Source organism: Schistocerca serialis, chromosome 3 (assembly GCF_023864345.2).
Source record: "Schistocerca serialis cubense isolate TAMUIC-IGC-003099 chromosome 3, iqSchSeri2.2, whole genome shotgun sequence".
Taxonomy (NCBI): domain Eukaryota; kingdom Metazoa; phylum Arthropoda; class Insecta; order Orthoptera; family Acrididae; genus Schistocerca; species Schistocerca serialis.
In genome coordinates, this window is record NC_064640.1 from 363,432,497 (window position 1) to 363,447,771 (window position 15,275).

Below are 15,275 nucleotides of genomic sequence, written 5' to 3' on the forward strand. Positions count from 1 at the left end.
GGGCTTGTATATCAGAAGTTAGCTTTCACCTTGTAAGCATTCCATACTGGAGCAGGCTTCAATATAATTTAAAATAGGCCCTTGTATTATATACTTTCAATGGGGGCTTGTATATCAAAAGTTAGCTTTCACCTTGTAAGCATTCCATACTGGAGCAGGCTTCAATTGTACCCCACTGAGAAGAGTGATCCATCACTTCATGCTTTTTGACACATTTGTACCCTTCCATATTAACATTTACTGTTACTCACAAGTTAAAGTAAGTTTCTCCCATATTTCAAGTTTCCAGTACAATTTTCCTGAGCACTGTGACATGTGGTCAGGAAGTACTCAATGCTTGTCTAGTGGCATCTGTAACCTATTGTGAGGGGACAGTTCTGTAATTTATGATTACTTCCATGTCGTCCTCACCCAATACTGGATTGGCTGGCCGTGCAGTTTGAGACACCGTGTCACGGATTGCGTGGCCCCTCCCACCGGAGGTTCGAGTCCTCCTTCGGTCTTGGGTGTGTGTGTTGTTCAGTAGCATAAGTTAGCTTAAGTCAGTTTAAGCAGTGTGTAAGTCTAGGGACTGATGACCTCAGCAGTTTGATCCCTTAGGAATTCACACATATTTGAACATTTGATTTATCAGCATTGAAGTGCACAAGAGGCTTGTTAGGCTAAATTACTTGTTTAGGTCCTTTCAAATTATGTGGGCCCATTGTCTGGCCTGTAACTGTGGCCAGACTGAATTTTTCAGTTTTGATTTTAATTTTTCCAACTGTGCAGTTCCATTTCAGTTTTTAACACTGTTTGTTCATTTTAAAATATCTGTTAAAGTCTCTCATAATATACGATGTGTGTTAAAAAAAAGTATCAGGAGTTTTGTAATTTTGCAAATTGTATTAGTGTGATTGGCATGATTTTTCTTTTTTTCTTTTCTTTTTTTTTTTCCTTTATGTGTGTGTGTGTGTGTGTGTGTGTTGGTAAATATCTGAAGTGTATCTGTACACTGGTAGCCATTTGGATATTTAGTCTGTAGTCAGTTGTCAAGAAGGTTACATTTGTTTGTTTATGAGTGGTGATTATTGATTTATTTTAAAACTAGACAGAGAATTTGCTTTAAATTTTGCTACAAAATAGAATAAAATGTAACAAAGTTTGAGAAATGTTGAATGTTGCTTTCGGTGAGTCTGCTATGAGCAAAATAAGGGCTTACGAGTGGTATAACCATTTCCAAGATGGCCACGGAAAGTTGAAGGTGACAAACATTCTGGACGACCCACCACATCAACAATCAGTGCAAATGTGGAAAGAGTGAAAGAAATGATTATGAATGATCGCTGAATCACAGAGAAGTTGGTGATGATGTTCGCATATCAGTTGGCTCATGCCATGAAATCTTTTCAGATGTTTTGTGTATGAAACATGTGACAGCAAAATTGGTACCAAACGTGTATTTTGAGCAAAACCAGTGGTGAATGGAAGTTGCCCAGGAGTCACTAAATGAAGTCAACAATGATGCAGCACTACTGAAACATGTCACAACAGGTGACAAAACATGGGTATATGGTTATAACTGTGAAAATAAGGCCCAATCATGTGGTCCGCCCCTGGTAGCTGAGTGGTCAGTGCGATGGAATGTCATGCCTAACGTCCCGGGTTCGATTCCTGGCTGGGTCAGAGATTTTCTCCGCTCATGGACTGGGTGTTGTGTTGTCCTTATCATCCTCATTTCATCCCCTTTGACACGCAAGTTGCCGAAGTGGCGTCAACTCTAAAGACTTGCAACAGGTGAACAGTCTACCCGACGAGAGGCCCTAGTCACACAACATTTTCAAGAATAAATAAAATTATTTCCAGAAAAAGAAAATTCCTAGTACTTTTCAAAAACACCCCTTTTTGTACATATCTAAGTTCTCAGCTTTTCTTGAAGTTGCTCTTGTTTTTTATATTCATACATATACATTATCTTTACATGTACTTCTCTGACAGTTTACAACACTTGTCTTTTCTTCTCTTATTCTTGTTACTAATCTTGGTCACATTACCTTTTCACTTATTTTCCACAAAATATGGGTGCTATGTTTAATATCCCTTGTGTCCTTCACTGAGCATTAAGTTATTGAGTTAACTATTTACATTGCATTTAAGCTTCAAGAGTATTTATCTCCACATTTTACAGTTTTTGGCCGAGTTGATCGTATATGCTTAGAAAGCATGCACCATCACATCAAGCTTATTGCTTAATCACATCTATTAATGAGGGACATTTTTACATTTCTACTTTCAGGCAAATTATGGTAAATTACAAGAGATACAATAAAATTTTGACATTTCTACTTTCAGGCAAATGATGGTAAATTCCAAGTGATACAACTGGTGGGGATGTTAAGAGGCATTGCATCTGGTATGCAGTATCTCTCTGAAATGAACTACGTCCATAGAGATTTGGCAGCTCGCAACGTCCTTGTCAATGCACAACTTGTTTGTAAAATTGCAGACTTTGGACTGAGTCGTGAAATTGAAAGTACAACAGAAGGGGCCTACACTACAAGGGTAAGGTTGCATTTTCCTAGTTCTGTAATAATAACAGAAAAGTCTACTAACAATTATTACCATATATTTGAAACAAAGCACTTAGCTGTGTGGTTTCCTATGTTTTAAACTATTTATTTATTTCATGAATACATGTTCTTGTCAGACAGTAAAATAATTACACGCAAAACAGCCAGTTTCACTATAAATCACAAATCTGAAATGTATTCAACATCAGTATACAGGGTGATTCAAAAAGAATACCACAACTTTAGGAATTTAAAACTCTGCAACGACAAAAGGCAGAGCTAAGCACTATCTGTCGGCGAATTAAGGGAGCTATAAAGTTTCATTTAGTTGTACATTTGTTCGCTTGAGGCGCTGTTGACTAGGCGTCAGCGTCAGTTGATGCTAAGATGGCGACCGCTCAACAGAAAGCTTTTTGTATTATTGAGTACGGCAGAAGTGAATCGACGACAGTTGTTCAGCGTGCATTTCGAACGAAGTATGGTGTTAAACCTCCTGATAGGTGGTGTATTAAATGTTGGTATAAACAGTTTACAGAGAATGGGTGTTTGTGCAAAGGGAAAAGTTCTGGACGGCCGAGAACGAGTGATGAAAATGTAGCACGCATCCAGCAAGCATTTGTTCGCAGCCCAGGAAAATTGACTCGCAGAGCTAGCAGAGAGCTGCAAATTCCACAATCAACTGTATGGAGAGTCCACATTGGCACTTATCTGTCCGTAACTACCGGAACGTCAACTACCCGAGGCGATGGATCGGCCGCCAGGCAGCCCGTGACAGAGCACTTCATCACTGGCCTCCAAGAAGCCCTGATCTTACCCCCTGCAATTTTTTCTTATGGGGGTATGTTAAGGATGTGGTGTTTCAGCCACCTCTCCCAGCCACCATTGATGATTTGAAACGAGAAATAACAGCAGCTATCCAAACTGTTACGCCTGATATGCTACAGAGAGTGTGGAACGAGTTGGAGTATCGGCTTGATATTGCTCGAGTGTCTGGAGGGGGCCATATTGAACATCTCTGAACTTGTTTTTGAGTGAAAAAAAAACCTTTTTAAATACTCTTTGTAATGATGTATAACAGAAGGTTATATTATGTTTCTTTCATTAAATACACATTTTTAAAGTTGTGGTATTCTTTTTGAATCACCCTGTATAATGTAAAAGGAATGTGGCAAATGTAAATAGCATGCTGCCCTGCTTGCAAAGTAATCCATTGAGTAACTATCTTTTATTATTGCTGATAATGTGAAAGTTTTTCAACGATTGATGATTCTATCATATTGATGAACTGTACTGTGAAACTATTTAATAGTGCCCAATTTATTCACAATTCTTCACTAATTGCGTGGCAACGTTAAGGTAGATGGGCTGTTGTGGTTTCAAATGTGGGATTTGGATGAGGGATTGCCTATCAACTAGACTAGTGACACACCAAAGAAGCCAAATATTGCAGAGTAGTTTTGTGTGTTTCTGGAGAAGCTATGTTTACAGGTAATGTGAAAGTTGCATAGGACTGTTCTTTTGTTTCTTTGTTTTTGTTCATTGTTTGAGGTTGTAAGATGAAAGTAGTAAATAGTGTATGCAGAACTCGACCAAGTGTTTTTCTTACAAACTGACCATCTAATCTTTGACTTTTATGATGAGCTTTTCTGAGTGCCATTTTGCCTTCAATGACATAGTCACGTGTGATTGTGTGGATTTTGGATGTACAATGAGGATTCACATTTTAATGGCTATTAGCAGTACCAGAATGATTCAAGGAGAAATTTAAACCTTATGATGGAGGGAGAAATATCCAACAAAATAAAAGCTGTTATACAAAATAAGATTGAACATGCGATGCTGAGTTGTACTTCACAAAAAATGTCTGAAAATGGTAGTGTTTCATGAAATCGAAAAAATAAATAAAAATATAACCTCTGCAGCGATTAAGGCCATTAACTCATTATATAAGTTAATTTTCGAAAAAGTTGGAAACATTTTAAAGAATTTTCAGGTTTTACTTTTTAATTAACAGCTGGTGAACTTGAAGCTAAGAAGTCATATATGGTAGAATCATCTTCTGAAGCAGGATTGATAGCAATATATTGTGTTTAGTTAGTGGGATGAAAAATGAAACGACTACCAAAATTTGCTATTATTTATCCAACACTGACAAACTTGTGTTAAAAATTATTGACAACATAGAATCTGAAAAGGGTGGTGGTGATCTGCTGATGAAGAAGAGGATGCATCTCAAATAAGTAGCAATAAAAGACTTGAGTTTTCTGGAAAAGAAGATGGAAAAGATTGCAGTTCAGAAACAGACGACAGAAGTGAAACATAATGCTCTCCACATTGACAAGATAAATGTCCTCTGTTTTTTCATGACATTGAGGGTGGTCCTAAGTTATTTAGTGGCAGTGACAGATATCCAGCCAAAAAGTGGATCTCAGATCTCAAAGAAAAGGTTTTTCTAATGCATTGAAGCCAACTGCAAATGCTTATTTCTCCAAAATGTCACTTTGAAGGTATGGCTAAGCTATTTACACAGGTTGAGAAAGGTCTCACATGATGGGCCACACTGAAGAGAACATTGTGAGAAGAATGTGATATGAAGACAAATGTTGCAGAGATCCAAAAACTGCTATCTCAACAGAAGGAGAAACGAGAAGAGTCTCTCTGAGAGTATTTCCTCGTAATGGAGAAGATTGCCAGCCATAATGATACTGATCACAGCTCAGTATTTTAGAATGTGACTGATGGGATAGTACAGGATTCAGACACAAAACCTCTGCTTTATGGTGCTGGAAATGTGATGGAACTTAAGGAAAAAACGTGGTGTTACGAAAGAGTGTGAAGTCATTGCTGAAAAGAAATAACAGAAGTTACAGCAATGGGAAATTTTAGATGATACTAGTGGTACACCAGAGAAGCCAAATATTGTAGAGTAGTTTTTGTGCATTCATAGGGAAACCATGTTCACAAATAACACGTTAGCGACATTGGACTGTTCTCTCGTTTTTGTTCATTGTTAGTGTTTGTAATGTTGAAAGTAATAAATAATTTACGTGATTGTCAGACCCAGTGTTTATCCTACTCAGATGTGTACAGAATAACTTTTGAATGGACTTAAATTTCATTCATTTTTGGTTAGAAGTCTCATATTTATGTCACTGCCATTCTGGGCAGCATAATTGTGAATGCTGTTGGAAAACGTATGCAATACCACATGGTTATAATTAAAGTGCAGCTGCTCCTGGATGTCCAGTTTGGGCTATAATTATTGTATGGTAGCAACATTTGATAGATATGCGAATGTACAAACACAGAACCGTTTTATGCTGGGAAAAAGATTAGTTCCATTTTGGCCGCTAGGTGCATATCTGGTGCTGTAGACTGCTTGTAGCATGGTATGACATCGAAGCCATCATTTGACATGCTGTGACGTGAGTGAATAGTATGGTTGCTGAGAAGAGAGACAGTGCACAGTTAGTGAAACTGTTTTATGTTCTTCGGTTTCTGGCACAGATGGAAGTTAATGACATGTGACCAGGCAACATTCTATGGAGTGACGAGGCATATTTTACACTACAGGTTGCAGTGAATACGCAGAACTGCCATATTTGGGGCACTGTTAAACCATGTGTTGTACACAATGAGTCATTGCAACTGCCATATCTGACTGTGTGGTGTGGATTCACAAGCACCTTTATTCTTGATCCATTCTCCTTTGAAGAGAATACACACAGAGGGCCTGTCATGTGTACTGTGACGTCTGCACATTGTTAAGACCTCATTGTACAGCATGTGACTCCTGCTTTGGAAGAACACAGCTGTGTGGAAACCACAGTTTTCATGCAAGATGAGGCAACACCTCATGTTGCCTACCCAGTGGAGGCTCAGCTTAATGTAACCTTCAATGAATGTTTTTATCTCCAGAGGTTTACCAGATGCATGGCCTTCAAGATCACCTGATCTAAATCCATGCGAAATACTAAAAGAACTCATTTACCAGGGACACATTCAGTTTCTACCTGATCTGGAGGCCAGTATACTGGAAGACATTGCCCAGAGTCTATTGGAACTGATGCAAGTGACTGTTGATTATGTTTTATGGATTCAGCATCTCATCAACATCTCCGGTGCACATATTGTACAAATTTTGTAAGCTGTGGTTTATAACAAAATCAACCTTATACCTTTCTCACTTTTTTGACCCTTTTTTTGTCCCTGTCCCATTTGTAATCTATTACATATAGAAACATTTCTATACATCTTTCTAGCATTCACAGTGCCAGATTTGGACCTGGTGGCCAAAATTGTAACTGATTTTTTTTTTTCAGTGTAAATCACTTCTGCATTAATGCATTAGATTATCTACCAAGTTTTGCTGCCATATGATAGTTACAGCCCACACTGGACCTCTTTGAGTAGCTGCACTTTCATTATAACCGCCCTATTTTTGCTCCGCTACAAATTGTATATCAATATTTTGAAATATATGGAGATGTTTTGGTACTTTCTGTACATTAACTACTGAAGTGTGGTTTAGAGAACAATAATTTATTTTGTTTGTAACTGAAATGGAATATAATTGATTATAAATGAAAGAAGGGAACTTAAAAATGTTCTCCAGCTATAATGGGCACTCAATAAGTAATGCAACACTTTTTTTCTGAATACAAGTGTTTCTATTCAGGATTCCAATACACCATATTATTCACCACTCTTTTGGCTTCAAAGTCCTTTTTTCTCCCCAAGATAATCCCCATTTAATGCAATGGTCTTACACCACCATACTGGGAGGGCCAGTACGCCTGCATGGTACCCCCACCACTGGTCGACATCACAGCTAATGTCTTTTTGCATTGGTAACCTTCGCATCATCCATTTATTGCTTGCCATAGTGTGTGCTGCTTACCACAGAGTGCATCCTTCATTGTGCCAAACGGAAGGTGGAATGTTTGAGATCCAGGCTGTAGGGTGCATGAGGAAGAGCAGTCCAGTGAAGTTTTGTGAGCATTACCAACAACTATGTCTAGTTGAGCAGCGAGGTGTTTGATTGTGATCCATTGGTCACCTCGAATGAGATGTGTCCACACATTCCAACATCGCAGGAGTCATAGCGGTGTGCAGCAGGCCATCGCGCTGGAGATTGGGCAGGTTTGCGTGACTTTTGTTGTGATGATGATGGATGCCTCGCCCAATAACTCACCCTGATTGTTTTCATTATCAGGTTTCCTTAGACATTCTGCAAGTGCCCATGAATGTCTGTGATGTTCTGGTTTTCTGGCAAAAGAAACTCAATGAGTGCTCTCTGCTTGGAATGCACCACCAGCTTCTGGAACTTCAGGAAGCTATAGTGGCCAATGTGGGAATATTACACGATGTCCCAGGATAAATTTCGCAATTTTTTAAGCAAAATTTGCTGAGAAAAAATGCGTTGCATTACTTATTGAGTGCCCCTCATATTTTGTTAAAGACTTGAAACTAAGCTTAGTCAGATAGTACAAAAATTAAAAAAAAAAATCAATGTACATTACACCACTTTCAGGTAGCAAGCATTTTTATGTGGAAATGTAATAAAGAAGGGGCAAATAATAAAACAATGTTGCACTAACAAGATACAATCTTAATGAATAATGATGCTGTAGCGTATAATTTTTGTTGCAAGAATTCTACAGTCTTTCATATTTATAATTTAGTACATGTACTAAATTTATTGATATAATTTATACTAATAATAAAACTGTAAAACTATTGTGTGAGACTGTTTCAACACACAAATCTCCAAAACTAATAGACGAATTTTCATGGGTTTTCACAGGTAACTTGAGTGTAGCTTGGGGCACCATGTAGGCTTTATTTCATCAAAACTGGTTTAAAAAATTCATAATTTAAAGTTTTATCTGATCGTCATGTCTGTTTGAACACATTTAATCTCCAAAACTGCTAGGCTAATTTTAATGGTAACTTGAGTGTAGCTTGGGGCAACATATAGGCTTTATTTTATCAGAATTGGACCATTGGAGATTGTAATCTAAAGTGTTCTCTAAACTTGTGTTCTCAGTGTAGTACAGATGTTTAATCATCATGGTGTGTTACACCAGAGAACCAATAGGTGGTGGTGTTAGTTTTGTAGTACACCAAACAACCTATATACGGTGCTCTTAGTTTTTTTTAAAACAGTGACAGAAGTATTTTATAAGTTTATGTCAGTGACAGACTGAAGTGACACAATTTTATCTTTATGAATAAAAAATTATTTTAAATTTACTTATACAACCAGCTATAAATAAACCAACAGCTGTAGTTTAATCTCTCATTTATTCCAGAGACAACTGGTTTTGGCATTCCTTTATTCCATCATCAGGCCCTCTTTCTTTCTTTCTTTCTTTCTTGGGGCCTTTGTCCCACTTCAACGCAGGGTTGGCCATGTTACTATTGATTTGGCAGTGGTAGCTGGAGAGGGTGGTCAGATGCCCTTCCTGCTGCCACCATCATCAAGACCCTATATTATAACACAATGGCTGATCTTATATTACCAGACAGAATATCACGTAAAAGCAAACCAATATATGCACCAGCATGTGTAACACAACTATACAGTTGAGTTGCATTCAGATTGTTTTAAGAATGTACAGCCATGTTACATACACTGGTGCAGATATTGGTTCACTTTAGCATGATATTTTGTCTGGCAGATTTCACCCACTACGTTACCATAGATGGCCTGATGATGGCATAATGGAATGCTGAAACCGATTGCCTCTGGAATAAATTAGAGATTAAAATACAGCTGTTGGTTTACTGATTGCTGGTTAAAATATCCTCTCGTCCCTCCTAGCAAGGATGGATGAAATTAAATTAAATTTACTTGACTAGGATGTATGGATTTACTAATTTTGGTTTTTGTACAAGGAGTGCAACTTTGCTTTTGCGGTTTTTTCCCCAACATTTGTGGCTTCAAATGAATCAAATTGGTTACACATGTATCATTCAAAGTATTTTCCATTGCTGGCCATCACTTTCTCCCATCTTTCGGGCAGTGTACGAACCCCACTTCGAAAAAATTGTTCATCTTTTGATGTGATCCACAAATCGATCCAATTTGTGACTTCTCCATGAGATCGGAAGTGTTGGTCAGCCAGGCCATGTGCCATTGATCTAAACAGGTGATAGTCAGAGGGAGCAATGTATGGAGAATACGGCGAGTGGGGTAGGACTTCTCATTTTAAAGTTTCCAAGTACGTTTTGACCTCTTTTTGCAACATAGGGTCGAGCATTGTCGTGCTGCAAAATCACTTTATCGTGCCTCTTGCTGTATTGCGACCATTTGTCTTTTAATGCTCTGCTCAAATGCATTAATTGTGTTCAATAATGAGCACCTGTGATTGTTTCACTTGGTTTTAACACCTCGTAGTACACGACGCCGAGCTGCGACGTGGAACCATGGCTGGGATATCCCCATGATTTTTTGTGTTTAGGGTTCTCATAATGAACCCATTTCTCGTCCCCAGTCACAATGCGATGCAGAAATTGTCTCTTGGTTTCAGCTCACACAGGACCCAACTTCCTACTTCCTGAATTATGCCCATAGCCTTGAGACGTTTTAAAATGGCTTGCTGTGTCACTCCCACTAATCGTGCCAGTTCTTCTTGAGTTTAACGCAAGTCTTCACTCAGCAATGTCTCTAATTTTGCATCTTTGAAAACATTTTCTCTTCCACCACTATGCCGGTCTGCAGCGTTAAAATCACCATTCTTGAAGTGTTGAAACCACTCTGGACACGTTCTTTCACTAATAGCGTCCTTACCATATGTACTGGAGAGCATTTGATGAGACTCGGGCACTGTTTTCTTCATATTGAATCAAAACAGTAACACCTCTCGTAGATGAGGAGAATTAGGCTTGTAAACTGACATTTTCAATCAAGAACAATTTATGATGCAGACACAAATCAACTAATGTTTGAATGAGGTTATGTTGAGCGAGGTCCAAGCTAACTGCCAGACGTCTGTGATCTGTTCCTTTTGACCACTACTTACCATTGTCGCCACCTATCAGCAAACGGCGGAAGCAAAGTTGTACACCTTGTATTAAAAACTTAACGACATTGCTTTGCTTCTTTTGATAGGTCTTATTTATATCCTTTGCTACGAAAAGTTTGCTTTGTGATTTAGGTTCCAGCTCATTACAGTTCATGAATAAAAATGCCAAGAAAAGGGTCAAGTCTTTCTGAATACACTAGAATGGCTAAAGCACTGAGTACAATGCAGTCTCAGAAATCCTATTAAGATGGTGAGGCAAGACTTGCTGTGGCTTGAGAAGATCAGGCTTTTACTCACTCTTTGGAAATTCCTTCTGGAATTGAGATGCGATGTAACTCTAATCGAGAGCATCATGAATTATCTCTCTCCTCAGAACCCTTCACTCACAGAGGCATTAAGTTACTTCTCTCCAATTTAACATCAAAGAAGTGGAAATTTTGATGGGAAGTGGTGCAGTAAACTGATTTTTTGTTCCCTCAATCCCACTTATTCCAATTTAACATCAAAGAAGGGAAATTTTGATGGGAAGTGGTGCAGTAAACTGATTTTTTGTACCCTCAGTCCCACTTATTCCTAACAGTTTACCATTTTGCTTGAAATGTGTACAATTCCCTGTGAGCTCAATTCCCTGTGAGCTATGCTGTGACTGTAGACAAAGCACAATAAAAGTTTCTGTGTGTTGCAGATGTGGACCTTACTGTCAGTTGCTTTTTGCACGGCCAGCTCTGCATGGCTCTCTCCTGTGTTAGTGTAGCAAACCAGCTCTTGTTCACGACCCCAGCCTTACTACTTGAAACCCTGTGTTCACAAAAACTTTGTAGGATGAAAATAAAATCAATGATTACGAGGTCTTGGGCACAGCTATAAATAAATACCTTTGCAGTGCCTGGTTTCTCAGCTAGTATAAGAATATTGTCCCCAACGTGTATATTGTCTCTTCCCCAGTAAATAACTAGTTTAATGAAGTAATATTATTGTATTTTATGTGTTTATTTATTTATTTCTTTATTGTAAGGGAGGAAAAATTCCAGTTAGATGGACAGCGCCAGAAGCTATTGCATTCAGGAAATTCACATCTGCATCAGATGTGTGGAGTTTCGGAATTGTTTGTTGGGAAGTTATGTCTTACGGCGAAAGACCATATTGGAACTGGAGTAATCAAGATGTAATTAAGTCTATAGAGAAGGGTTACAGGTAAGTGAAAATGTTTTAGATACAAAGGAAAAGTGAACATTTTATCAATCTCTCTCTCTCTCTCTCTCTCTCTCTCTCTCTCTCTCTCTCTCTCTCTCTCTCTCTCTCTCTCACACACACACACACACACACACTTACACTTACACATACACACACTACCTTCCTCCTTCCCCTTTTGCTTATAATTGTGAAATTTAATTTTTGCTCATTTAATATTTCCAATTTAATAACTGTGCCTTGACTTTGTCATTGTATTACTCAATGCCCATCTGCTTTCCAGAACAGAACTCTCTAGACACTTTGTCTTGTCTCTGTTCTATGTAGTATGATCTTAAGTTATAGAAGTTGCACTTATTTCAGCATTATGAAGAAGTGTTGTCACAGAGAACACTTTTGTTAAACCTGAATGTGGGATTTCTTCTGATCACAATGTTATCAGAAATTTCTTCACTCTGGAAATGGCATTGTTCTAATTCAGTGACACTTTATCAATACTTCATACCTTGGAGAAAGTTCATTGCTTCTCATTAATATTAAGCCATGTTTATAATTGTTGTATGAGACACTAACATCATGAATGTTGCAGACTATTCCATCCGTGGACATCTAAATTTCCTGTAATACTTGATATATTGTTTCTGGTCCACATATTGCTAACTTCTACTTTTATGTTGCAAGAAAATAAAAACATATTACATCATTTCCTTCACAAGCTTCTTTGAAGCAATACACAAAAGTAACTAGTATTAATCATACATACGTATATATTTTAATGCTTCCATTGCTATTGTAAATAATATTGCTTTACCAGTGTCTAGTTTTTGCATTGTATAATGATTTTATGTTCTTAGAGATCACATGCTAAGTTTCATTTCTGTATTAATATCAGAAATGTAACTGCAGATGTAAAACTGTGTCTTGATGATAGCCTAAACAATATTACACTGAATTTATTTTTCGGCTAAACATTACTAAGTTGAATCCCTATCAAAGAAACTGATTTTTGCCCTGGTGTTTTTCTGTTGCAATGTTTGTTGGACACAGTCTTTTAACTTCTTTTGATACAAATTTTTACAGGCTTCCTGCTCCAATGGACTGTCCAGAAGCAATATATCAATTAATGCTGGACTGCTGGCAGAAGGAAAGAACTCACAGGCCTACATTTGCGTCAATAGTCAAGACGTTGGACAAATTGATACGGTGTCCAGACACATTGCGAAAAATAGCACAGAACAGGTATTTGGACATTTAATTTAGTATACTGTACGTGTTACCTTCATTTTCTTGGCACTACACTGTCCACATTTACTTACAGCAGTATGCCTAGATTTTTCATACTTGATATTTGCATTAATTAACAGCTTTATCTTTGAGATAGCATTTGAAGAAAAAAGCATTAAAAAAATAAGAAACAGCAGCAGTTTTTCATTTTACTATCAGTAACCAGTACATAGAATTACATGGATTTGATATTGTGGTGTTTAGAGATCAGTTTCAAAGAGTATTGTAAAACTGCCAAAAATTGCCCTATTATCCATATACTAGATTTTTGTATCCCACATGACTTGTTTATTAATGAGGCTGCTTGAATTTATTACTTTGGAAAGATGATCAAGGAAGGAGGCTGAAATCATATTTGGCTGTTACTTTCCATTATTGTCTGCTGTAATCTTTTTACTATTAGTTCAAGCTTTTAATTAAAAAATTTTTTTCATGTGGGTTGCTTCTTTGTGATGGTGGCTGTTTTGTAGCTTCTTGTGTAATAAATGCTAACACTGTTGAATGTGGGAAAGTATGTTGGGTGCTGAAAAATGTAGCTAAGCTTGCACTGTAGTATATTTTGTAGAAAAGTGAAGAGTTTTTTTCCGTTGAAAGGGGATGGATAGATATATATTGAGTTAGTGTAAATGAACAGCTATTATCAGTACACTCTATTTCATTTCATCTTCTGTTAATTCACAAGATGAAAAAATGGTGCAGGAAAACTGTGTACATAATGAGATCCTAAATTTAAAAAACTAATACATTCTCTTCATATGACTTAGGAAGTAGTAGTGCTGTTTTGGTATTCATATGTGTAAGACAAACTATTATTAATTTTGTGACACAGATGACAAGTAAATAGTGTTTAAATGATAGGTATCATTTAAAGAAACAGTAAATTGTTGCTATAATGCAACAAAGTTTTACAATATTTATTTATGAGATACCTTCAGATGCACTCAAAATTAACTTAAGAACTAATGCCATAGTAGTGAAAGTATTAGAGCATATACAGTTAAGGTCTTAATCAGAAGCATGCCATATTATGGCTCAGTGACATTAATTTCATATACTTGCAAGTAAAATTAATTGAACTTCTTTAAATTCTGTCTTTCAATTAAAAGTTGGAGGGAGAACCTCTAGTAAAGTAATTAATTCATGTCACAAAAATATTGACAGTTTTATTATGGATGATGTATGAGGCTCTGTGAAGTTTATAGTAACATTTTCCAGTATATATAAATAACTATATATACGTGTCAGCTGTATTGTGATGTGATGTGCAATGGCGGCTGTATGGTTTGTGCAGACGCCCGCCGCCCCAAAATCCTTATTATGCTCCTGCAGCCCTTCGCATTCAGCCTCACTCATGATTTGCTGGGTTGCTTGGTGTTGCCAATGGTTTATTATGTAAAAGGTAGAGTACCACGATTAATATCTTTCTCCCTTACAAAAAATGATTGACAGACTTATCATGTAACATTCAGTTTCACTTACATATGTAAGGTAATGTTAACTAATTTAAAGCTATGACATTAGTTCCTTTCTTATGTTGAACAAGGCTGAAATGTATCTCTCACCAAAAATTAAATATTAACTTGTCATAAAGTTTTACATTTATTGTTTGAAAAAAGTATGGAGTGAAATTCAATTTGTAACAGAACAGAATTTTATATAAGTCTTCATTCAAACTGCAGTAATACAGCAGTTGATATACTTTCTTTGATTGTAAATAAAATTAACTTGCCATTATTGCATTGCTTAACAATAGCTTAATGACTCAGTAATATTATCTTCCATTACTGTCGGATTCTGAAAATTTAAAATGTGAGGATTACTGGGCCATCACTCATCTACTTTGAATGTGTGTGTGTGTGTGTGTGTGTGTGTGTGTGTGTGTGTTTTTGTAGGCACGCATGCTTCCTTGTCTCCAACTCTTATGTTGCCTTTTCTTTAATGGTGTATGTGATGGGCTGCTAATCTTTCCCACATTTCAAATTTTCATTATCAGTTTCTTGGCTCCCAGAGAATGGACATTTCCTGCTGCATGTGCATGTTTTCTTTCTTTTTTTTTAATTTCTGTAACATGGGCTTTCTGACTTTCTTGTTTTTGTTTCCATGTTCATTCTAGATTTTATGGAAACACATAATTGTATCACTAGTCCAGAGAACACAGACCCACAGTTGTTTGGCTGAATTCACTGTTTTACCTAAAATTTATATACTTGTGTCTTTACAT

The 15,275-nt window shown here is 37.1% G+C and overlaps 1 protein-coding gene across 4 annotated transcripts in view; it reads left to right on the forward strand.

The window, feature by feature from the left end:
• LOC126470175 (ephrin type-B receptor 1-B) overlaps nucleotides 1-15,275 on the forward strand; it is a 360,567-nt gene that overhangs the window by 322,140 nt on the left and 23,152 nt on the right. For 3 of the 4 annotated variants that reach the window (XM_050097822.1, XM_050097821.1, XM_050097823.1), the window contains 3 exons: nucleotides 2,332-2,541; nucleotides 11,595-11,773; nucleotides 12,851-13,009. In XM_050097822.1, the coding sequence (XP_049953779.1) occupies nucleotides 2,332-2,541; nucleotides 11,595-11,773; nucleotides 12,851-13,009 (548 nt within the window). Of the gene's footprint in view, nucleotides 1-2,331; nucleotides 2,542-11,594; nucleotides 11,774-12,850; nucleotides 13,010-14,345; nucleotides 14,454-15,275 lie in introns of all 4 variants that reach the window. The other variant, XM_050097824.1, reaches the window with a different exon arrangement.